This window comes from Anomaloglossus baeobatrachus, chromosome 2 (assembly GCF_048569485.1).
Source record: "Anomaloglossus baeobatrachus isolate aAnoBae1 chromosome 2, aAnoBae1.hap1, whole genome shotgun sequence".
Classification (NCBI taxonomy): Eukaryota; Metazoa; Chordata; class Amphibia; order Anura; family Aromobatidae; genus Anomaloglossus; species Anomaloglossus baeobatrachus.
The window spans coordinates 371,059,439-371,086,498 of NC_134354.1; the positions used below are offsets into that span (position 1 = coordinate 371,059,439).

The window sequence follows — 27,060 nt, forward strand, 5'->3', positions numbered from 1 at the left end:
CTGATTAACGAACCCCATTTCCCCAAAATGTCAATTTAATCAGTACTATAATGCCATTACAGCCAAGATTTTACTTTGTACTACAAAATTGTGCTGACAGGTTCTGTTTAATACTGTACAAGGGGGCAGTGTGTGGGGCATAATACAGCGCAAGGGGGCAGTGTGTGGGGCATAATACAGCGCAAGGGGGCAGTGTGTGGGGCATAATACAGCGCAAGGGGCAGTGTGTGGGGCATAATACAGCGCAAGGGGGCAGTGTGTGGGGCATAATACAGCGCAAGGGGGGCAGTGTGTGGGGCATAATACAGCGCAAGGGGGGCAGTGTGTGGGGCATAATACAGCGCAAGGGGGGCAGTGTGTGGGGCATAATACAGCGCAAGGGGGCAGTGTGTGGGGCATAATACAGCGCAAGGGGGCAGTGTGTGGGGCATAATACAGCGCAAGGGGCAGTGTGTGGGGCATAATACAGCACAAGGGGGCGGTGTGTGGGGCATAATACAGCGCAAGGGGGCGGTGTGTGGGGCATAATACAGCGCAAGGGGGCGGTGTGTGGGGCATAATACAGCGCAAGGGGGCGGTGTGTGGGGCATAATACAGCGCAAGGGGGCGGTGTGTGGGGCATAATACAGCGCAAGGGGGCGGTGTGTGGGGCATCATACAGCGCAAGGGGGCGGTGTGTGGGGCATCATACAGCGCAAGGGGGCGGTGTGTGGGGCATAATACAGCGCAAGGGGGCAGTGTGGGGCATAATACAGCGCAAGGGGCAGTGTGTGGGGCATAATACAGCCTAAGGGGGCAGTGTGGGGCATAATACAGCGCAAGGGGGCAGTGTGGGAACAACCTGCTTGAGGGACTGTGAACATTATACTATCCTCTATGCATTATAATAGAGGATAATCTGTAGTCATAAACTAGAATCGTGCCTTTTCACAAGCAAACTGAAAAGTGAAACTAGTGCTGTTATTTCCAGCCACAGAGTCATGATCTTCAAAATCAAGCCCTTCTTTCATATAATGACTCCGTTAGCGTGTGCTCTGTCTTGCAAGATTTTTGCACATATGTTTTCTGCAGGCGGACACCTGATCGTAGTCTACTACGTGCAAAAATGGTGCAAGACCGAGCACACGCTAACGGAGTCTTCTCCATTATAGTCAATGGCCCTGTTGGCGTATGCGTCCGAAACTTGTTTTGCGGGGTGGGGGAGGGGCGGTTTGGACAGTTGCCCCGACGGGACCACTGAACGTTAGTAAAAGTGCAATATGAAAGGGGCCTAGCTTATGTCTTCAGCTAAAATGGAATGAAGTTTTGGTTGTTTTTTTTTTTTTAACTTAAAAAAAAAAAAAAAAACTACCATGTTTTGTAGCATTTTTTTTCCCCATATTTTTCTTCATGAACAGTGCAGAAAGCCTGCAGCATCTTGCAGTACAGAATCTGGTGAATTTATGACCTGGAGTACGGTACATTCACATCTCGAAGCACTGGGGCATGGGGCAGAGTTTCAGGTCTACCAAGTTTACTCTGAAGTCAGAAAATAGTTGAAATTGATGTTTCCGCGTAGATTTTAGCGTTCTGCTTTCAGACACTGACTACATGGGATTTTTCATGGCTGGATTAGGTTGTTGGTAAATCATTGTGAATATGATAATAAATCTCTCCTATTATGTTGTAATTTTTCCAATGGCTAGCATTTTTTGGCTGGCGATCAGGATAAAATAACATACTACGTACTTATTAACATGACGGTTATGGCCATGCTTTCCTTTGTGATACACTGTATCCTATGATAACATTCTGTTACTGCAGCCTATTCATTACACCTAGGCCCCCGCACCGTATTCTTTATTAATCATAAACAATCGGTCTTTTTCTTTAAACACGTACCAATCTCCTTTTGTGTCCTAATACCCCATGGAGGATAATCCCCAGGCTGTGCTCTCGCTTTCATAGGCGGCTGGGTGGAGTTTAAACTCTGCAGATTTGCAAAACTGTTTTGTAGTCAAAACCAGGAAGGAAACTTGACCTTTCTGGTTCTGCTAGCGAGGATCTCGAATCATTCCTCCTATGTTCTCTGTAAGTTCTGGGACTATTTCTGCCGCTGTGCTGCTTCTTTCTAATCATTTGTGTCTTATCGTGAACTTGTACTTTCATGTGTTTTTAACCTTAGTCACTTCTAAATATGATTAAAAATATATATCTGACCTTTTTCCCAAATTTCAGAAGACTTGAGCCACTTTTTATTGGATGTATTCTAAAGCTACCTGTAATAATGTATCTGTGCAATTAGATTACTATTGATGCTGTTTTTGCTTTAGTTCCCCAAACTAGTGTAGACTAAAACATCGGGTAGAAGAACTTTATCCTGCAAAAACCCATATTGCCTGACTAAGCTAAACGAGAGGCACGTTTTCCTACATCTTTGCCGAAGCAGTCTTCTGTGTTTTAACTCACTGCTCTTTATATTCTCAAGGGGATAAACAAAAAAACGGCCTTAATGCAATATTTCCCATGCATGAATTTCTTAATATTTGTCACATAGCGTATCATACTATAAATATATCTATTAATATATCTAATATAGCTATAATTAGATCTATTAATATTAATTATATATACTATTACTATTTGTATTAATACTAATTAATATTTTTATATATTGTGTGTGTATACTGTGTATATATGCACGTGTGTGTATGTGTGCGTATACATAAGTGTACGTGTATGTGTACATATATATGTATATAGCTGTGTATATAGTGTGTGTGTGTGTGTGTGTGTGTGTGTGTGTGTGTGTATGTATATATGTATGTATATATATGTATGTATGTATGTATGTATGTATGTATGTATGTATGTATGTATGTATATATATATATATATATATATATATATATATATATATATATATATATATATATATATATTTATTTTACTGTTATGGACCTGCATTAGTGATTTATTAATTGGGGCACCTGGAGGTGTTATCTGGGACTTTTTTTTTTTTTTTTTTTCCTCTGGTCCCCCGAAGGTGGACCACACTATTTATTTAATTTCTGCTTCTCTTCAGTCTCCCATAATGTCTGAGGTGCCCCATGTTAAATTCTGTGGCTTAATAGACCGTGTTAAAGGTCATTTGGAAACTTTTGTGCTTTGTTTCATTAAACCTGACAGTGGCATTGTCCTGCTGATTTGCACTGTTAACTCTTTAAGTGTCCGCTGTCAGTGCAGAAATGATGCCAGTTGTAGGTAAATGCTCGTTTTTTCTTTAGTTGTAATGTCAGTTTTCTGACGTGGCATATCGGAGTTTGTTGGCTAGGACCCAGGTATCCTCTGCCCCCTCTGGCTGTTTGTTCCACCCTATGTCCCCAGGTGGGTGCCAATATCTCTAGGGTGAACAGGTGATAAACAGGTTTCAGGCTTTCACCTGCTGTTTTTAAGCTTGTCTTGAACCCAAGGGAGCAGTGGCCTCATAAATAAATAGATATTTACCCGTGTGGCTGAGTGGGCGTTTTTGAAGTGTTTACTGTTTCACTTATGGCCTTCTGATAGATGGATATTCTGGTAACCAGCATAAGTCTGGTGTGATGCCAGCTCTAAAAGGGTTATTTATGAGTCCTAAAAATGGCAAAAGAAAATGCAGTAATGTGCTTCAGTGTAGTAGAAAGCAGGGTAATCTAGGACTTGTTCCTACAACAGACCTGCAATGTAGAATGTGCTCAATATCAGAAAATGAAGACTGAGCAGGGAGAAGGTTCCTCTAAAGAACAGGATCCTAGCAGATGCTTCTATTGTAAGGCCATGTGCACACATCCAGTATTGCAGAAGAAAAATCTGTTGCAGATGGGGATGTGTTGGCAGGACAAATGCAGCATAAAATACAGGTTTTATGTTGCGTTGTAGTATATTATTCTCAGTATAGGTGAAATCTGCAGCAAAAATGCAGAAAGAATTAGCATACCGTATTTCGACTTTAAGACACCCCCCCCCAATGTTGGGGGAAAATGGGGGGTGCGTCTTATAGTCTGAATGTAGGGCTGGGGGGAATGAGGGTGCTGCGGTGGAGTGGGTCATCGGCGGCACAAGCGGGCAGTAGCAGCCTGCTGTGACCACGTGGACCCACTCATTTAACACACCTATCATCTCTCAGCGCTGACAGGTGGGCGGGATGATGAGTGGGGGATGCGCGCATAATTAACAGCCGGCCGTGGTCACCCCTGGCAACTACAGCCTGGAGTGATCATGTGCTGCTGTATTCACTGCCCACCGCGCATCATCATCATCAGCGCGGGGTGCAGTGAATCAGTATACTCACCGGCCACGATCCCTGCAGCACCGCAATGTCCTCCTTGCTGCCGGCCGCGGCTGTGTGGAGACTAGCGGTGCTGCAGTGACGTCATCGCTGTGTGCACGTGTCCACACGCAGCCGCTGTTGGCACGGACAGGAGGACATTGTGATGCTGCAGGGATCTTGGCCGGCTCCACACTCCAGCGCTGCTGCTGACACAGGCAGAGGAGGAGCGATGCTACAGGGAGTGAGGTAAGGTGAGTATGAACATTTTTTTTTTTTTTTTTTTTTAAGTGCCACAGGATGCGGGCTGTATAGCAGGATGGGGGCATACGAGCAGAATGGGGCTATATTATGAGCAGGATGGGGGTATATTATGAGCAGGATGCAGGCCGTATAGCAGGATGGGGGTCTATTATGAGCAGGATGAGGGTCTATTATGAGCAGGATGGGGGTATGTGAGCGAGCAGGATGTGGGGGTATATAGCAAGATGCAGCCATATGCCAGTGGGTAGCAGGATGCGGCCATATGCCAGGATGACTGTATATAGCAGGATGGGGGCTATACCAGGATGAGGGACATACTGTATATACAAGGCAGGAGGATCATTACCAGGATGGGGGTATATTATGAGCAGGATGCGGGCCGTATAGCAGGATGGGGGTATATTATGAGCAGGATGGGGGTATATTATGAGCAGGATGCAGGCCGTATAGCAGGATGGGGGTCTATTATGAGCAGGATGGGGGTATGTGAGCGAGCAGGATGTGGGGGTATATAGCAAGATGCGGCCATATGCCAGTGTGTAGCAGGATGCGGCCATATGCCAGGATTACTGTATATAGCAGGATGGGGGCTATAGCAGGATGAGGGACATACTGTATATACAAGGCAGGAGGATCATTACCAGGATGGGGCACCTTAGTAGAGAATTTGGGGACATTACCCCCATAACCGTGTCAGCAGCAGATCCTCGCCCCATAACTGTGTCATGACCACCTTTTTTGCTTAAAATTTTATTTTCCTCTTCTAAAACCAGGGTGCGTCTTATGGTCCGAAAAATACGGTACTTAAGATTGTCTGTGGGCACGTGTTTTTATTGTTTGTGTTTTTCAGTGCAGATTTGTCACATCTGAAGGGTTTCCTGATGCCAGCAATGTAAATGAGAATCCTGAAGTCTCCTGCACACGCTCAGTATTTTCTCCTTACAGGTTTGGTGTGCATTTAAATCTGCAGCATGACAATTTTCAGTGTTTTTACTGTAGATTTCACCCATACTAATGAATGGGCTAAATCTGCAACAAAAACATACAGGAACAACGCAATTTTTTGCTGCTGTGTTTTTCATGTCAAGAGATGCAGAAATGTCTTCACCAAATACTTTACGTGTGCACATACCCTTAATATGGGGTATTACCATCTCCAAGAGCCTATCCCAATATGTAGGAAGATTATTATTATTATTATTATTATTATTTATTATTTTCTACTACATATTAAGATTGGATCTTGGAGATGGAAATGCCCCTTTTTAAGAATAACCATTGTTAATTTTTATCTCATAAATCAATAGAACACATGAAAATAAGTAACTTTGTAATATATCTTATCAGACAAATTTGCTTCTTTCTCTGCCAGAATTGGGGACCTTGTGGAGACCTGGCAATTAGTCTGGCTGTCAGTGAGGGGACATATAGCTGCAATGCCCCTCTGGGAAATATTCAAATTGTCTCTCCAGGTAGGAAGGAGACCAACTCTAGTGCCACCTATTCATTATCAAAATTCTCAGTTTTGAGGTAAAATCTGTGTTCAGTGAAGATGTTCCCATATGGAGATGGCAGTTGGTACTGATTAGATTCTATGACTAGGGAGAACTCTGCCCATCCTCGTTTTTTTTTTTTTTTTTCCTGCATAGAATCTCATCAGCACCAACTGCCATCGCCTATCTCAGTAATGGTAAAGTCGTCACTGAATACAGATTTCTGCTTCTCGTGGCAGGAAAAACCATGGCAAAACCGAGCATTTTTTATGCGTGTTTGACCTGCTCCTTTAGTGCAGATTTTTCCCATTCATTAGTATGGGTGAAGTCTGCAGTAAAAACGCTGAAAGAATTGTCATACTGCAGATTTAAACCTGCACCAAATATGTAAGACAGTAATACAGTGAATTATAAAGTGCTGCAGAATATGAGGGCGCTATAGAAATAAGTTATTCTTTTTTAATAATATTATTCCTGAACATGTGCTTGACACTTCAGGATTCCCATCACATTGCTGGCATCAGGATTCCTTTCAGGCTCCTTGACAAATCTGCTCTGAAAAATGTGAAAAACTCAACGTGTGCATACAGTCTTAATCTTCGTGCACAGACCCAAGAGCTGCATTGTTTGTTTTTTTTAGCGTTTTGTAAGAAAATATTAAGTTTCCTCATGCCAGGAACATTTGAGAACCTTTCTCATACACATGTTGCTTATTTTTGACTTGCAGGTTTAGGTTTGCAGCTTCTAAATTCTCTTTCAGGGTTTTTGCTGCAGATTTCGCCCATAGTAATTAGTGGGGTAAAAGCTGCACTAAAATGCACCTATTTTCCACTGTGTTTTTCCTGCAGAAATGAAGAACTTTGTGCACCAAATACTGAACGTGTGCACATACCCTAAGGGTTGTGTCTCCATGAAGAATAACGCTTCTGTTGTTATTGGACTTGTAGTCTGCCTTTTTCTAGATGTTCACATTCTCCTTGTGCCTTCCTTCTTGGTTTTATTTTGTTCATGTATTTTACTCACTTACGTAGTGCTATTACACCGCTTTCCAGATGTGTGCTCTCCATTCTCCTATCTTCACTTGGATTTATTGATTGTGGGAGGCAAGAAAATCAAAGTTAATGTTTGAGGAATTTTACTCCCATCACTTTTTTTTTTTTTTTTTCTTTTCTAGGATTTTTCAGCTTCAAATGTCTCTTCTGTTTCTCGAGGCAAAGGCATATCACTAGCATGTCATTTCTTTCTTACCGAGTGGTCCGATCGCTGGTTTAGTGGCACTCCTGGACACTTTACCCTGACAGTAAGGGAGAAGTAAATGCCCAAGCATTTCCTTAATCTAACAGACCGATCTTCTTTACAAAGGATTATCCACTTTGGACAATCCCTGTTGCTTGAAGAGTCCCCAGACTATAAGGCTATGTGCGCACAGTGCGTTTTTCAGGTGCGTTTTTGCTCAGAAAACTGCATGACTTTGCTTCCCCAGCAAAGTCTTAGTTTTCATTTTTGCTGTCTGCACACAGCGGTTTTTTTTTAAGCTGCGTTTTTGTGGTGCCCACAAAAAAAGCAGCATGTCAATTATTTTTGCATTTTTCACTGCGTTTTCCACCCATTGAGCTCAATTAGATGTTCAAAAACGCAATGAAAAACGCAAATTGCAAATATAGCTGCATTTTAGTGCGTTTCTATGACTAAAAACGCAGCCATAAACGCAAGGGGTGGGTAGTAAAGTGACGTGTACAGGAAGAAACTTCCTTCTGTTGGTAAACACAAGCATGAATCCTCCCGGGACCGCCACCGCTGCTTCCACCTCCTGTGCGGCGCCATGTCCGGGCGGGAGGTGGAAGCAGCTGCGAAATCAAAAGTGAACAGTAGAAAAAAAGTCATACTCACCTGTCTGCAGACTCCCGGTGCCATGTCCGCTCCCAGCTCCTCTTCCCGGTACCGCCACCCCCGCTCCGGCTGTGTGCAGTCTCCCATGCGCATCCGATGGCTGCAGGACCTGGCGGTGATCCCCTGATGCGGTCACCTGACACATCAGCTGATCGTAAGTCTCGCGGTGACGCTGGCTTACCGCCCGGCCGGCTTCAACTATCAGCTGATGCCGTCAGGAGACCGTATCACTGATTACTGGCAGCTCCTGGAGCAATCGGACGGGAGTCTGCACATAAGTGAGTACTTTTTTTGCACTGATGCATCTGCTGATTGTATAAAAGCCATTTATACAATCAGCTGATGTGTGATGTGATTCAGGCCCTTGAACCTGACACATCATCTGATCGCATTGCCTTCCAGCAAACCGATCAGATGATATTTGATCTGGATTGGATGGCGCGGGACCCTTGACCCAGCATTACTGCGGAGGGGGGGTTCTTTATTTCAATAAAGATGGAGTCACTAATTGTGGTGGTTTATTTCTAATAAAAATATTTTTTTTTTTTTTTATCTTTACTAAAAATTCATGGTGGCCATGTCTAATATTGGCGTGACACCGTGAATTTCGGGCTTAGGGCCAGCTGATAATATACAGCTAGTCCTAACCCCATTATTACCCAGCGAGCCACCCGGCATCAGGGCCGCTGGAAGAGTTGGATACAGAGCCAGAAGATGGCGCTTCTATGAAAGCGCCATTTTCTGGAGTGGCTGCGGTCTGCGGGGGTGCCCAGAAAGCTTGGGCACTCTGCACTCCTGATTCCAATCCCCAGCTGCCTAGTTGTACCTGGCTGGGCTCAAAAATTGGGTGAAGCTGACATTTTTTATTTTATTTTTTTTTTTTAATTTCATAAAATTCATGAAAATAAAAAAAAAAGGGGGCTTCCCTACATTTTTGGTTCCCAGCCGGGTACAAATAGGCAGCTGGAGGTTGGGGGCAGCCCCCATACCTGCCTGCTGTACCTGGCTAGCATACAAAAATATGGCGAAGCCTACGTCATTATTTTGGGGGGCAAAAAACTGCATACAGTCCTCGATGGAGGATGCTGAGCCTTGTAGTTCTGCAGCTGCTGTCTGCTCTCCTGCATACAGTATTGGATGGAGGATGCTGAGCCTTGTAGGTCTGCTCCCCTGCCTCTCCCTCCAACATACAGTCCTGGATGGAGGATGCTGAGCCTTGTAGTTCTGCAGCTGTCTGCTCTCCTGCATACACTAGTGGAGAATGAAGAACATATTGAAGAAGGAAATGACATCAGACCTTTTTTTTATATTTTCCAACAATCTTTAATGGCATTGTTCACTGATAAAAAAAACCGCAGCAAAACGCGGTAAAAACGCAGTATGTGAACTTACCCTAAGGCTAAGCTCAGACAGGAATAATTTATACATTAGTGGTTATTACTATTTAAAGACCAAATCTAGTTTCCTGTGAAATAGGGAGCTATGTAGTTTCTCTGCAATATGTAAATGAAGTGTTCGGATCTCTGGGCTGGTCTGAGATCTTCCTGAATCTGCTCCCAGAGCTCACTTTAAGGCTGGGGCCACACGGGGACTACTGCGATCCCCTTGCATGAGACTCGGCTCGTGCTGGCAGTACAGCAGAGCCGAGTGTCAAGCGTGTGTCCTTGCAACTGAGGTCCGTTCGTGCGAGCAGACCTCAGCTGCGGGGGGCGGGCTGGCACTCAGGAGGGGAGGGAGGGATTTCTCTCCCTCTCTCCTGCGTAGTCTGCTATTGCCATTCTCGCACTGCACTAGCAGTACACCGGTGCACCGCGAGTCCAGTGCGATTTTTCTCTCGCCCCATTCACTTGAATGGGTGCGAGAGAAAGAGTCTCAGCTTACAATCGCAGCATGCTGCGATTGTTTTCTCGGTCCGATTAGGGCTGAGAAAATAATCGCTCATGTGTGCTGACACACAGGCTAGAATTGGTCCGAGGGGAATGCGATGTTTTATCGCACTCCACTCGCACTGATTTTCTCGCCGTGTGGCTTAGGCCTAATGCTTAGTGATCTCACAGCATGTGACATCGGCCTCCTTTCATGAAAGCTTGGCTGCACAGGTGGCCACAGTGCTTGCTTTCTGCCCTTCTTTGGGCACTGGCTTCCACTTCCTTCTGCATGGCCAGTGCCCATAGCAGGGCAGAAGGAGTGAGAGTGGTGATCTCTACAGCCATCTCTGAATTAGCTGTGATGGACAAATCAGCCAGTACTGACAGAGGGGTAATAAGCGATCTGCCTATATGGAGACCAGATTATAGATCTCCAAACCCAGAGAAGGGCATGAAAACCAGAACATTACTGCACACTTGAGTAATAGTGTATTAGTAAGCTGAATTATTTCATATTTTTTTCTTGCAAAAAGATTTCTAATACTATATTTTCAGGTTTTCAAAGTCTGACAACCCCTTAATATATTTTACAGGCGTTTGCACGAGTTGTGCTGCCCCATAGATGGGTGTTGAGGTTATAAAGTAGACAGTAAGTTACTAAAGACATATTGGAGCAGTGCTTTCTCAGATCCATTCTATTTATTATATAAACAACCTTCAGTTTTAATCTCAAGTTGATGGATGAACGATCTGTATGAAGATTGATCTTGTGCAAGCCTAGATGAGTCCACCAGGGCCTTCTCTGTCATTATCCTGACAGTATCAAGCTCTTTGGTCTTCCTCTTTGCCTTTTTCCTTCTATTCTTCCAACCATGATGTCCTTCTCCAGTGATTTCTTTTCTTCGTATGATGTGTCCAAAGTAGACAAGTCGTAGCTTGGTGATCCTTGACACATGTCTGGCTTGATTTGTTCCAAACTTGATTTTTTTTCTTTCTTCTTGCCGTTCGTGGTATTAAGACCCTTCTGTAGCCATTAACGATAAATAGAAATGTAAAAATAATGGGAAAGTCACAGCCAAGCAAGGATCCATCCTAGTACTGAGGGCATAGCACACAGACCTCACTGCATTGAAATATACATTGTGCTTTTGTTATGATGTCAGCTGCCACTGCTCCTGCCCTGTCTTTGGGGTTCTCACAATGTGGCTTAGGTGGTATATGCTAATAAGAAAGCGCTTTGATCTGAACACTGCCTACGCCTTTCCTAATCGCACATATCAAACTACGCTGGGATCATTGTAGTGACCTCTGTGAAAGTTCATTCTCCCTGTGCGTTGACTACTAGATCTGTTTTGGTACAGCTGTTCTCCTATAATAACTTGCAGGGTAAGGAACCCAGGATTAGTGGAGATTAGTTGTTAAACAGGTGATAGTTTGTAAATATTTCTCAAAACAGTGGTCGTAAAATGGTCTCATGAAAGGAAGGTGTAACTTGACTAGGGTCAGCTGTTAATTGTTTAGCAGCAAATTAATCCACTTGTCAAGTGACAGGAGTATTGCTGCTGGGCTCCGTTCACATCTGTGGAGGCTGCATACAGCTCTATGTTTCCCTTCAAAATGCTGGTGTGTGACCTGGCCAATCTAATGGTAAGTCACTGGGATGTGGCAGGCACCGCAAGGGACCGGTTCTTCTGCATTATGTGAACAGCGCCTAAGGCTGGCCCTAGCCGGTGTTACCGAGGGTGTCAGAAGCCTGACTTTGGCGTGAGTAACTGATAGTAGCCATTTTTATCACGCTTTTTATGGTCTGGTTTGTTTTTGTACTCTTGTCAAGTTGTATACTTATTACATTTTAAGGGGTTTACAATAACAGGGGAAGGGGTTATTGAAGTATTTATAATTCTTAATGTTGAAAGAACAAAGGGGAAGAGGAAGGGAAGAAAGGGTAGGCTAAAAGTGGATGGGGAAGGGGTATTGGAGGGGGGGGTGGGAATGGAAGGGGGATAGGGAGTATAAAGGGGGAGGAGAAAGGGAAGGAGGAAGACGTTGAGGCAGGTCGCTAAGTTTCAAAGTCAAGCAAGATTATAAACTCTTCTATTTCTATTCATTTAGCACAGTATATAAACACATTCGGAAATAACATGTTACATTTATATTTAAAGAATGTCAAGGAACTAAGTCAAAACAGGGTTTGGCATGTACATCTGGGACCAAAGAGACCATCTTATTTTATATCTTTGATAGTTTTTATTTCTTTTTACGCAATATTATACTCCTATAAATTATGAGCTGAAACCCTGTGCGTAACTTCTAAAATAGATGGGATTCTTTCATCTCTCCAGTTGGCTGCTAATAAATTCCTAATAACGAAGAAAATGTGACAGACAATGTGTCTATTTTTTCTCGTATTCTTCTAACCCTATGTAAAGAATGACCAATTCTGGAGTAAGATTTATATCTTTTGTAGTTAATTGCTTTAAGAGGTCGCCGCTTTGTTTTTGATACAGTGTAACCTTGGTTTACGAGGACAATCTGGGAATATGCTTGTAAACAAAGTTACTCGTCTAGCAAAGCAAAATTTCCCATAGGAAATAATGAAAGCTCAGACAATTTGTTCCACAACTTGTTCAATGTCCTTTATTTTGCCATTCCACACATGCACAAACACACACAAACACACACACATGCTCACCTTACCTTCCGTTCCATCGCCGGCCTCCCTTTGAGAAGCGCTTGAGACAGTGGAAGCTCCGGCATCGGTCGCGATGGTTACCCGATGCACATCCTGTACCAGCGAACTACAAGATCCATGAGGCCGGCGATGGAACGGAAGGTAAGGTGAGCATAATATGTATGTGTGTGTTTCTGTGGACTGCAAGAGCGGGTCAGAGTGCGGAACCGGAAGTGTGTGCGGTGAGTATTTGCTCGTACAGCAAAGATTACTCGTAAACGGAGTTACATATCTACAGCAAGCTTTGCTGGTATAGTAAAATACTCGCACACCAAGTTACTCGTAAACCAAGGTTCCACTGTATTTCTTAATAATTTGACTTTGACAAAACTTTGATATACTTTGGTGCAGATTATTATGCATTTACGCAGCAGAAATGCACAAAAAACACACGCGTTATTTACCTGCAGATTTTCCACATCTTTAGTTTATGGGGAAAATCTGCACATAAAACTTGGCATACCCGCAAGGGAATGTGGAGTTGAAGAACGCATCGCAGGTCAGTTTCCACCGAAGGAAAAAAAGCAGAGGTAGCAGGAGATTGCTATAAATCCTATTCACTGTGCTGGAACTGCGAAAATACGGAGCATCAAAAATTCCCTAAAACCTCATCATGGGCACACAGCCTAAAAATGTGCTTGTCGTGATCAGTTTCCAGCCTACAGTGAAGCTTTGAGTCAGTAATAAACACTCCTGTAAAATCAATGTTGAATTGCATGCAGTGATCATGCCTTTCTGTGGTCGTCAGTCGAGAAAGATTTCCTAATATTAACTGTGTTTTGGATTTGTGCCTGCAAGGCTACCCTGCTCAGAGTTTTACATTGATCGTTCGCGGAACACAGTACTTTTCCCTTTATAGCAGGCACCGTAAATAGTGACTTAGCATTGACAAATAGGGACTGACTACGATAATGATAAATGAGAAAATAAGCAGTACAGATTAGACCAAGGAGGTGAGAGGTGCAGGAGGACCTGTCACCAGGTCAAATTGGCCAGTGTTTGCTCTTTTATTCCCATTGGGAAAAATCCTTAGAGCAGTGGGAAAAATAGTGTAGATACTGGGCACATTTTACCTTTAAATCTGTGCCCACTTCATACCACACAACAATTTCTTTGGCAGTTGTAATTGGTAAGGACTCGTTTTGGGCACAATCATACTGGAATTGTAATCCTGATGTAGCTCGTATGGGAGACTGGCTGCATTTCACGTTGGTTTTAACAAAGGTGTAAGTGCCTACATGCAATGTATTTAGCATAATATCAATATATTGTGTTTAGATTTTTGTCACCTACACAACTTCAAACCTTTTTATTTCCACTAACCTCAATTTTTCTGTGTTTCTTCTTATTTTATGGATTTATAACTATGCTTTTCAAATTCTGTTTAGATTGCAAGGACTGATTGAAAGATGTCGAAAAACAAGTCAAAGTCCAGGTCAGGATCATCTCGCTCCATTTCCCGCTCAAGATCGCGCTCATTCTCCAAGTCTAGATCCCGGTCGCGGTCACTCTCACACTCTCGCAAGCGGAGGCACAGGTACATGTTTTCCCAAACTATACTTTTTATGTAATTGCAAGTTCATGTTTACCATAACCTTACTGACTACAGTTGGACGCATATGTAATGTATCATATTTTTCCCCTAATGTCCCTGTATGGAATTGTCGCCCTCTGCTGTGCTCTACAGAAAATAGGTACATCTCATGTATACTGGACCAACAGAGGAAAAAAAAAAGCACTTTTTGGCATCCGTTCGCTTAAACATAAACCGTTTCCCAATCTAAGGTGTTTTATACTATAGAGCAGGAAAAGCTTTTCCATGGAACAGAATCTCATTCATGGCATTGCATATAGGGTCCTGCACAAAGTAGTAATACAATCATGTATGGAGTATGCATCAGTGTACAGAACACTCCTAGCACCTGGGAAATTAAAAGCTTTCCCATCCAGTCCTGTCCTTGTTACCACCATAACATGGGCCATAAGCTGCTATTTTCCTTCGATAGTAATCTAGCCTTGAAAATACAGTTATCGGCTTTGATAAACTGGGTTGGATAATGTATAAAATGTTTTGGTGACCTGCTGCTATTTGTAACTGAGCTAATCTTCTGCGAGGAGTGCGAAAATCTTAATTTACAAAGGCGTAAAGAGTAAATTTTGCCTTGCCGTGTTGAATAGTTAATGTCTGCAGGATTTTAATATCAGAATATCGTCTTTTTTCCATTGATTTTTTTTTTTTTTTTTACTTTAAACATACTACGGCTCCATTGCAGCTAATTACTTACTGTATTATCTGGCTTTTGATATTATACTTTTTGCTAGGTATGTTTTATATTTTTGCCTATAACACACCAGACAAATGAAAAAATACTTTTTTTTTTTTTTTTTCCTCTCGGTCAGCTCTAATCACAGAAATTGAAATCTCCTTCTGTTGTGTTTTCTTTTTTTATGGAAGTTAGCAATATACAATAGGAAGATCCACAATGATAAGGTTAAGTAGCTGGACCAATCACTGAGCCAATAAAGTAATCAGACATAAAACGTAACTTTTACTATTCCACATATAAAAATGAACTATAGTTCATAAATGAGTTAAAACCAGGGTTCACAATCGTCCCAATGATTGGACGATCAAACGGACCTAAATAAAGGAATATTAAGATCCTACACAACACGGACTGCCTCAGCTGGTTTGCATTCAAATGGACAATTATGCCCTCATAAGCACTCCATCCAACTGAAGAAAGAGGTATACACACAAATAGTTTGTCACATTAAGAACCCCAATTATGGGAAACTGTCTCTGTGTGTATTATAGGCAGATATTATAAACACTGAGGAATTAGAAATAGAAAATATTCCTCTCTGATAAGGAATGGTCTTACCAAATCCCAGAATTATAGGCAGGCATTAATACAGGTTACCGGCTCAGTCACGGGGGGGCTGTTTCTCAGCACATCAAATCCCATACAGCCAGATAACCTCAGTCATGCAATTTCAATGGTTCCCACTCCCAACGTTTCAAACTGGATCATCAGGGGAGTCCAAGTGGGATATCAGCGGTGGACGTCACTAAGCATCGCTTTTACATGACCCTCCACAGGTGCCCGATTCACTACAATATCAATGAACACATATCAGAAAAACGCCCAGGGAACTGCCGATCAGGCCGCATTTATCATGCCCCATGGTTGTATTAACTCACCACATCCAGGCGTGTGTCGAACCTAATTCAAGCTTGCCGCGCTTAGCATTTGGAGTGACGCTCCAAATATAGCACGGCGCATGCGCGGATTCGTTGGAATAATGACGCGCAGTCCCAGAATACCTCCAGGCCGGAAGTTACGCATCATCAAAGGCAGCGTCGCTTAGGAGACGTCACCGTCCTCACCCAATGTCATCACATCCGGGTGAGTGGAACGCAAACAGCTCCATTAGATGGATACACATGTTAACGCTGCCTAGCAACCTCGGTTCCTAATACCATGGCTGCATTTATAGTTATATGGCATTAGGCACAAGTCCACATAGAGATGCCGGTATATATTAGCAATGTCACAGGTCAGGTTTATACTATGATAAAAACGCACTAGGCTAGTGCAGCCAAAAAGATGTGCTAAAGAGACAAATGTGAAAGAAGGATTAAAAACCGAGAGCTTCTTGCAGAATAAAAAACGAGCCTATTTCAAAAAACTATCAAAAACACAGGGTCAATTGAAAGTCCTTGTCAGATGGGACCCATAGAGGGAGGGCCAATCTACCGGAGGCGGCCAACAGAACTGTAGGGGCAATTATATATGTATGTTGTTTTGATTTGTTGTTTTGAGGAGGGGGGAAGGGAGATGGACAAGATCATCTAGACATGGTTCCCAGAAAAGGACAGGGTCAAAGAGACTAAGGTGCATACTGGTCACTGACCCTAGATATAATTACACACTACCTAGCATGTGGGGGTCGGCACCCTATCATAGCCCACGCCCATGGTGCCCCCACTCGGGCGTCGACTTTCCCTCCTAACTGGGCCCTAAATCTAAGGTGCTCCTAAGAAAGGGGAGAAAGAGAGGGATTCATTTAGTCCCATCGGCACCATGGTATCCAGGGTATAGATCCAGAAGCATTCCTTCTGGAGGATGGTCTTGTCCCAGTTTCCACCACGTAGGGGAGGGTGGATCAAATCAATGCCCATTACCCTAAAGCTTCCCAGATCGCCATTATGGGAGGCGTTGAAATGTCTTGCCACTGGTGTGTCCTTTTTATTTATGATGTCATTTTTGTGTTCCCCCACTCTGCGCCTCAGCTCCCTGATGGTCTTGCCCACATACAGCTTACCGCAACCACAGCTCACCTTGTACACCACCCCCTTTGATTTGCAAGTTATAAACGACCTCAAAGAGTATACTTCACTGCCTGTTGAGTTTTTGAATTCCTTTCCTTCCTCTACATACTTGCAATTGATGCAGTCATAGCACTTGAAACAGCCTTTCACATCACTTTTTTTGGCTGGTTTATTATCTTGGAAGTGGCTATGGACCAATCTGTCACTCAAGGATCTCGCCTTTCTGTAAGTGACAGATGGGTGATCCGAAAGATGTTTGTCAATCGCAGGGTCCATATGTAATATGGGCCAGTGTTTAGACAGTATTTTCCTTAGGTCCACTGCACCATTATTAAATGTTGTAATGAACCTTAGGGTGTCCGGGGTGGTGGTATTTTGACGGTTGGGATGTAGTAAACCACTACGATCCAAACTACACGTGAACTTGTAGGCCTTCATAATGACCTGCTCCGGATAGCCCCTCTCTCTCAGGCGTCCCATCAGGTCAACTGACTGTGTTTCAAAAGCAGCATTATCTGAACAGTTTCTCCGCATCCTTGTAAACTGTCCCTTGGGAATCCCCCTCTTGAGGGAGTCTGGGTGGGCGCTCTCCCATTTTAACAAGGAGTTGGAGGAAGTGGCCTTTCTGTACGTTGTTGTTCTTAGGCGGCCCTCTGGTCCTCTTTCGACCAGAACATCGAGGAATGCCAGCTTATCTCCACCTACTTCACTAGTGAAGCGTAGGCCAATATTATTATTGTTCAATTTAGCCATAAACGCGTGGAACTCCACCTCCAAGCCCTTCCAGATAAGGAAGACGTCTATGTATCTAGTCCACAAGACGACGTCCTCCGTATCCATCAGGCCACCAAAGACCACCTTCTTCTCCCACCAGCCCAGGAGGAGGTTGGCATACGATGGGGCACAGCACGTCCCCATCGCAGTCCCCCTGAGCTGATGGAAGAACCTCCCATCAAAGGTGAAGACGTTCTTGGTCAAGCAGAAAATAAGGGCCTTGATGACAGTCGTTGTGCTGCCTGTATTGATTCCCTCTAGTACTGAGGAAATACCTCACTGCCTCCACCCCAGCCTCATGGGGGATGGACGAGTACAGTGCCTCCACGTCGATACTACACAGTAGCATGCCTTCCTCGAGAAAGATATCGTCAATTCTACGTAGGAAGTCAGTGGTGTCCCTCAAGTACGAGTTGAGGGAGACCACGAAGGGTCTTAAAATCCTGTCAACAGGATGTCCCTGTATGGAATTGTCGCCCTCTGCTGTTCTCTACAGAAAATAGGTACATCTCATGTATACTGGACCAACAGAGGAAAAAAAAGCACTTTTTGGCATCCGTTCGCTTAAACATAAACAGTTTCCCAATCTAAGGTGTTTTATACTCTAGAGCAGGAAAAGCTTTTCCATGGAACAGAATCTCATTCATGGCATTGCATATAGGGTCCTGCACAAAGTAGTAATACAATCATGTATGGAGTATGCATCAGTGTACAGAACACTCCCAGCACCTGGGAAATTAAAAGCTTTCCCATCCAGTCCTGTCCTTGACACTAAATGAATGGTGCTACCTGGATCTAGGTTGAGTCTTTTCAGGCCATTAATACAACATGTTTGCATCAACATTATGACGACCATCTACCCTACAGAGTTCTGCTGAACCAAACTATGGCTCCAGCTTTGTTTCAGGTGGACAGTCAGACTCTGGGTGTTACCACCATAACATGGGCCATAAGCTGCTATTTTCCTTCGATAGTAATCTAGCCTTGAAAATACAGTTATCGGCTTTGATAAACTGGGTTGGATAATGTATAAATGTTTTGGTGACCTGCTGCTATTTGTAACTGAGCTAATCTTCTGCGAGGAGTGCGAAAATCTTAATTTACAAAGGCTTAAAGAGTAAATTTAGCCTTGCCGTGTTGAATAGTTAATGTCTGCAGGATTTTAATATCAGAATATCGTCTTTTTTCCATTGATTTTTTTTTTTTACTTTAAACATACTACGGCTCCATTGCATCTAATTACTTACTGTATTATTTGGCTTGTGATATTATACTTTTTGCTAGGTATGTTTTATATTTTTGCCTAGAACACACCAGACAAATGAAAAAATACTTTTTTTTTTTTTTCCTCTCGGTCAGCTCTAATCACAGAAATTGAAATCTCCTTCTGTTGTGTTTTCTTTTTTTTTATACAGACTGCTTTATGCCATACCTTGTTTTAGATGCCATGTATGCTTAAAAAAGCAAACCTCAAAGTGATGAGTGCATGGCTTACATTTGGCAAGCTGATTTAGAATAGGAACAGTAATTTGTTGGCTAGGGCCAGCTTTCTATTTGCACATTGTTTTTAAAGAGGTACTCCCAGAATCAATTGACTTGAGAACTGGACTCTGTAAGATTACCTATGTTGAATGCGTCAGATGTTGTTTTTTTTTTTTTGCTGCACATCTGCGCTATAGATTACCAGCTCTGATCTCCAGGTTCCAGAGGCCCGCTATCTGGGTCACCTGGGGAGGCAGTTCTCAGATTTCCTGAAAATGATAAGTTAACCATTATGCTATGGATCGGGAGTAACTTTAGATTCTGGGAACTACCCCCTTTCATTCCTCAGCAATGTCCTTCATTAGTTGTTTCTTTTAGTAAAAGATAATCCATAGTGTAATAATGTGTAAGTGCAGAACTTCCAAAATATTTTCTATTCACAACTACATATAATTGCCCTGGATAAAGAAAAGATGCTATTGTTTTATGAAACAAGAGCTTTTGGCGTGCTTGGGGTGAAAGTATAGCCCCTTAGTATAACTGATAACTGGGGTCTTTAGTAATACTTGGTAGAGGCTGCTGCATAAGATGCTCTCAGCTGTGTTAACGTTGTCAAAGTACATGAGGGACAGTATAAAAATCCCCCGAGGCACATGTTCGTTTAATTGAATCTTTCGGGCGGAGGCTCGGCTCCCTTGAATCTGCCATTTAAGTCAAGTGGTTTCAATTGATGGTGTCTGTCCCATGTGGCATCTGAACTGGGTACTTGAGTTTCTAGGCAAGTTAACTCCTCCTCATATCTGTGTATTGTGTGACATGCGTTAGTTGTTCGCTGAAACATTCTGCTCTTTATTTGCCAATAGCTGTCAAACATCATCTTGGCTCAGGAAGCTGCGGAAATTCTCTCCTCTTTCCTGCTTGTTTCTCTTAGCAGATCTTCTTCACTTTCAGCTTTTCTAGAACTTCAGCTGCTCTTAGCACAAATTTCCTCTGTTCTCTTGGGCGCTGTAAGACCAGCGATGTTCTCTGGGGTGTATTTTCTGCAATCTGTCATGAAGTTTGTAGATTTAGCTTAGTTCTCAGAAGCGGCTCTGCTCCCCAGCACAAGATTGTGCTCCAATGTTATCTCCATTTTGAGTCCAATGAAATCGAAGAAGAGGTAAGAAGAACTGGGATTTCAGCTAATGCTGTATAATCCAGGTCTTCCAATTGCTTGCATGTAACAATGATGGTGCTATTTGGGTGTGTGTGTGTGTGTGTGTGTGTGTGTGTGTATATATATATGCATATATGTATTTATGTATGTGTGTATGTGTAAAATTGTGTGTATGTATATATGTGCGTGCATGAGTGTGTAATACATAATGTGTGTGTGTATGTATGTATAATATATCTGTGTGTATGTATATGTGTATGTATGTGTGTGTGTGTGTGTGTGTGTATATATATATATATATATATATATATATATATATATATATATATATATATATATATATATATATATATATATACACACATATACATACACACATACACATACATATATATATATATATGTGTATGTGTATGTGTGTATGTATATGTGTGTGTATATATATATATATATAATTATATACACACACGCACTCATACACATACGTGTGTGTGTGTGTGTGTGTGTGTATATATATATATATGTGTGTGTGTGTGTGTGTATAAATGAAAAATGCGACTTATTAAAATCAAGGAAAAATATACTTGACATGTAATGACAGTGTATTTGCAATATTAAAGATGTACTAATTTACATGGAAAATGTCAAATAATTTATGTAATTTTGAGCAAAGGGAAAAATTTAACCCTTTGATTTATTAGGCTGTTGTTCAACTATTGGTTCTTTATATGTCTAAATCCATTGTAATTGTGGTTGAACCATCATCTCAGTGAATCTGCTTGTTTCAGTTTGAATTCTAATGAGAAACATATATGGAAATTTGATTAATATAAATTAACTAATTAATTTAGTATGCAGATGAGATAGGTGGGTCAGTCACAAAGGAAGTAATCCACTCATTGTGTGTATATATATGTGTGTGCATTCATTTAATCTATAGATGTGAAAAAGGCTCACTATTAGCCGAAACGCGTATTTACGCCTGTATATTATGATGGAATAAACTACAAAAATATTTCAGAAGATTTGGAGTGCCGGTCCTTTGTATTAATTATACTGTGGATGCCTTCCTTGGACACGTGCACCTTGAAGGATTGTGTGCCGCCTGGAACTTCTGTTTCTGTGTATATATGTATATATGTATATGTATATATATATGTATATGTGTGTATATATATATATATATATATATATATATATATATATATATATATATATATATATATATATATATATATATATATATATATATATATATATATATATATATATATATATATATATATATATAATATATATATATGTAACATATACACACACACGTATAAATTAATATTTATGTGTGGATATAGGCCAGGGTAATTTTGCAGATGCCTCCTTGTATAGTAGTGTATATGTATTATTTGCAGTTAGTGCTTTTTCAATAGCAGTTTCCATTTTCTGTGATTGCATGTGTTAAGTTTTGCACATGGGATGATAAACCTTTCATTGCTGACTTTTCTCGTCTGCTTAAAATGAAACCTGATGCGCCATTGTCTAAATTGTTTCCCCCATCGGAGATATTGCCTGACCTTTACATACATGTAATTGTTTATTTTAATGAGACCGCTTTGTGTCAAAATAACCCTGGAAATGTTATGAGCTGGACCTGTTTCATTGCGCTGGACACAAGGTTTTCTTTGTTCATGATGCAATTTAGTCCTGTTATCCACATAGTCTTAGGCTTTGTTCACACACACCGTATTTGCTGCAGATTTTGTTTTCTGCAGAAAATCTATACTCTACAGTACCAGCAAAAGCAATGAGATTTCAGAAATCTCCGGCCCACAGCTGTTTTCTGCCTGAATTTGACGTAATGAGTGCAGAATTGCAGTAATAACATTTGTGCTTCGTTTTTGCAGCATTTTGGTAACCACTAACATTATTAACATGTACTGTAGACAAATCACATGTAATAAACTGCAAATAGCTTTGTTTTCAGTGTGAAGTTTGACTGTTCGGGCTACAGAAAAAAATGCTGCAAAAACACTTGGTGAACATTGTCATAATAATAATAATAGTCTGTATCTAGCATCATTTTATAATTAAGCGGGGACTTGTACAGACTATGCAGAGTAAAACATAGCTCAACATTACAGGATGAGTGCGGGCCCTGCCAGCTATTTGTCTTAATTTAATCCTTACACATAATTCTGGCTTTAGACATTTTTGCCAGTTGTGTATTCCAACACATTCTTGTATAGTTTCTCCTGCTCTTTGAAGGCATGTCAGATGATCCACCCCACGTAAATGAACTTTAGGAATTGTAGCTCGTATACTATACATTGTAATACTTGTTATATCCATATGATGGCCTTACAGTAGTGCACATTTTTGAGCACTAAACAATAAAATGGACATATTCTGTTGCACACTATTAAAGCCAGCAGTTTTTCCTTTGCACGCATGAGCTTAGCATTACTCATCCTTATTTTCGTTTCAGTATGTTTTCCATTTATCTTGATTATCAGAAGATCAGATTTGTTTTCAGCCCCATGGTAGCGATTTCTTGATCTATAAAGTCATAAATTAGAACTAGATGCTTTTAATTTGGTAGGTGTCAGAATAAATACGGATGGTTTAACTTTTACATAAAGCTGTCTCTTAGGCTGCAAAAAGGGTTTTCTCCTTTCTGATTTACAATTGGGGATAATCTGTGGGACCCCTTTATGTAAGAGCTTTGTTATTCTTAAGGTGGGAGCTGTACATGAGGAACTAGTGCTCTCTATACAAAAAAGATTCTGTATATTGTAGGTGTTTGTGTTTTTGGTTTTTTGGTTTTTTTTTTTCATTTTTCCTCCTTACGTGGTAGAACGTGGCAGTGATGTTGCCTAATTTGTAGGGATTTAGGATTTAATCACTTAAATTGCAACTAACCTAGCAGCGTGATACTGGAGTTTTGTGAAACCCCATTCCATTTCTTCACTGTGCTAATTTTTAGTTTGAGTTTCCATATATGAATGTAATCAATGTTTAGGCTCTAAAGTGAAGTTTTAGTAATTTATTTTTTTAGTTTTGTAGGTAAAAACAAATCGAAAACTTCAGCAAATGTGCAGTTGTGAACTCAGGTTCAGGCACAATCCACGCACCCATGTATGTAATCTGTTGCTGAAAAATGCAATTATCATTGGACAGAGATCATCATACCATTTCACTTTTCTATGTAAAAAAACAGGGAGGATTAGCCAGAGCGGGTCAGAGCACGGTGCAAAGCACAGAATCAGAAGTGTGCACTATGAGTATTTGCTCTTATTGCAAAGCATTGCTCTTGAACCAAGTTACAAATTTTTAGACAGCTTTGCTTGTCTTGCAAAACGCTCTCAAACCAAGTTACTATTAAACAGAGGTTCCACTGTATGTGTATGCATGAGATACATACATACGTACGTACGTACGTACGTACGTACATACATACATACATACATACATACATACATACATACATACATACATACATACATACATACATACATACATACATACATACATACATACATACATACATACATACATCTATATGTTATAGAATATACTTTCCCCCTCTCCCGCACAGGATTTGTGTGGAAAAAGTTTTCCTCCATTCAAGTCTATGGATGCAACAAAGCAATTGGATGCCACATTATGGCACCCGATTCTAACAGTTGCGATTCTGTAAATTACTGGTTCTGTAAATTTAAACTATATATATATATATATATATATATATATATATATGTGTGTGTGTGTGTGTGTGTGTGTGTGTGTGTGTGTGTGTGTGTGTGTGTGTGTGTGTATATATATATATATATAATATATATATATATATATATATATATATATATATATATATATATATATATATATATATATATAATATATATATATATTTTATACAGGGAATTGCATGCCTGAGATGTCATCAACCGATTATTTGATCTTGTCCTATTACACAGTTATTGATTAGACATTGCCAAATTGCTCGAAGAGAGAAGAAGTCTTTCCGAGAGACAATCGGCATCTACTTTTTCATTACATATCTTACAATAGTCATTACTCACAGCAATTAACAAGCTGGCTGCCACTCTCCGTCACCTCTGAGAGGGAGATCCTCTCAGCTAAAATGATTCCACTCATGAAGGACACAAAGCAAGATGTCTTTCAATAACTGGACTTATTTCTTGTTGGTCTCTCTGTTGGAAGATTAAGCAAAAGCGCATATGATTTGCTTAAGCATGTGATATCTGACGGCAGATATGGCAGGATGGGCAGTCCCTAAATACGAATGATCACTTTCTATATTCTATATTGTTTTGTTCCACTGAGTTATTAATAGATTTGTATTTGAAAATGACATGTAAGGCTATGTGCACACTGAGTGTTTTTCGGGTGCGTTTTTGTGCATTTTTGGGCTCAAAACTGCATGACTTTGCTTCCCCAGCAAAGTCTGACTTTTCATTTTTGCTGTCCGCACGCAACTTTTTTTTTTTTATTTTTATTTATTTATTTATTTAATTATTAATTTATTTATTTATTTATTTATTTATTTAAGCTGTGTTTTTGAGTTAAAAAAAAAATGGACTTGTCAATTCTTTCCTGCGTTTTACTGCATTTTTCACCCATGCAATGCATTGGAAAAACACAGCAAAACGCAGTGACCAAAAACGCACCAAAACGCGGTAAACATGCATGCGTTTTTTACGTGTTTTTTCCCGTGGGTGCGTTTTTTGTGGGTTTCTTTTTTTTTGCAGACAAAAACGCCCCGTTAAAAAAACCATAGGTAATGATATATTTCCACCGGCCGCTAGCCTGCCATAAGTCACACGTTTTACAACAGAATGCTATAAATCTGTAGTTAAGTGTTGTTTTTTTTTTTTGTTTGTTTTTTTCTCTCTGCACATTTTTTTGACAAATTGGTAGCAGCAACCGCTTGTAATTTGATACCGCTCAATAAATCACCACCCTACACAATAGATGAATCCTGGCCATGATTTATGACTGACCCAGGATAAACGGAGCATGGAATCGGTGACACTCCATAACTTAGTGGACTGACCAGTGATCCTGAGGAGCTTTGATCAGCTCTTCCCCAGGATCTTGTTTTTATGCTAAAGCTGTAGCTCCATAATATAAAACCCCTAACCCATGCTTGTCTTGCTGCCTCCACACACTGCATTGATGTACATAATTCATATACAGTGGAACTTTGGTTTATGAGTAATATGGTTTGAGAGCGTTTTGCAAGACAAGCAAAGCTTTTTACAAATTTGTAACTTGGTTTAAGAGCAATGCTTTGCAATAAGAGCAAATACTCACCATGTACACTTCCGGTCCAGTCTTTTCACCGCGCTCTGACCGTCTCGGGAGGTAACTTTCTGTCCATATGTACTGTATACAGTATACCATTGCACAGTACAGTATATACTATACAGCATGTCTATCTATTTGCATTTATGGATATAGTACTGTTCTTTCGTTCCACTAACCAGTGCAGCACATTACTTGTCCTGTACCTCCCGCACACCACCAATTCTATTGTAAGCTAAAGTGCAGTTTAATTTGCTTTAGATGTTTTTATTGTACAGTATTTTGTATTAATGTACTGTGATAATTTTATATAAATACAGTACATTGTTTTGTATTACTGTAATAAGTTTGTATAAATACAGTAAAAATTTTTGGGTTGTGGAACGGATTGTCTGCGTTTCAATTATTTCCTATGGGAAAATTTGCTTTGATGTGTGACTTGGCTTAAGAGCTCACTCCCAGAACCAATTATACTCGTCGTAATCCAAGGTTCCACTGTACTGCTATACCTGAAGGCTCAAAAGGAGTTTTGCAGTCGATATTGCAACATGGCCAGCAGGAGTTGTCCCAGCGTGTACACAAATGAGATGGTAAAATGGTTAATGTAGGGGGAAAAAGTAAAAATATATGAAAAGTAGTTATTATTTGTAATTCGTTATTATTGGCTTTAATACCTTCTCATCTGTATATTTTTACTTTTTAAGTATTGCAGGTAGTACTCTGCTTCCATTTACATCTTTGTGAACTGAGCGACTTGTCCGATGCAGCATTTCATTGTCACAAACGTCTGCTCAAACTTTACATCTGTACGTGTTGGTGTTGTGTACACACGTGCAGAGCTGGAGCTGACGTTATGATGTATGTATGTATGTATAATTAAAGCCACATGTTTAAATGGAAACTAGAACAGATGCAAAGAGAATATCGCAGCGGAGTACAAGAATTCAGCTACATTGCTTTTCCATAAAGTCACCACTGGTTATGCATTTTTGTCTGTGATTAATACTGCAGTGGTAAAAATCTGAACCAGCAGAGGCTAGCCGCTTTTTTACTCCTGCGATAACTGTGCCATCCTCTAGAGATGTTGTCGTCCTTGTTGTCAGTATTTCATTTACCCAAAGAGATGGAAGTCTGAAGGTACCAAATCTGGACTAAATGGTGGATGTGGTAGGACAGTCCAGCAAAAACTGTATAATAGGCTTGGAGGTATCGATAGATGAGGCCTGGTGTAATGTTGTAAGTAAGAAGTTGTCTTTTCTTCCCTGTCTATGGCAATTTGTGGCCTTCTGCATCTTAATGTTTCAGAATTGACACTTTTTCAAGGCAATAGGAAATCCAAATGAATTACTCCATTTCTATCCCAAAACAATGTGCACCTTACTTTGCCTGTGTGTATTGATGGACAGAGAGAGAGATCATATGTGTGTGTATGTATAAAGATAAAATAGTGCTGCATGTC

The 27,060-nt window shown here is 40.9% G+C and overlaps 1 protein-coding gene across 3 annotated transcripts in view; it reads left to right on the forward strand.

Annotated features, from left to right (window-relative positions):
* Positions 1-27,060, forward strand: part of THRAP3 (thyroid hormone receptor associated protein 3) — a 68,576-nt gene that overhangs the window by 10,713 nt on the left and 30,803 nt on the right. For all 3 annotated transcript variants that reach the window (XM_075336043.1, XM_075336041.1, XM_075336042.1), the window contains exon 3: positions 13,920-14,068. In XM_075336043.1, coding sequence (XP_075192158.1) covers positions 13,941-14,068 — 128 coding nt within the window. In that variant the 5' untranslated portion in view covers positions 13,920-13,940. The remainder of the gene's footprint in view (positions 1-13,919; positions 14,069-27,060) is intronic.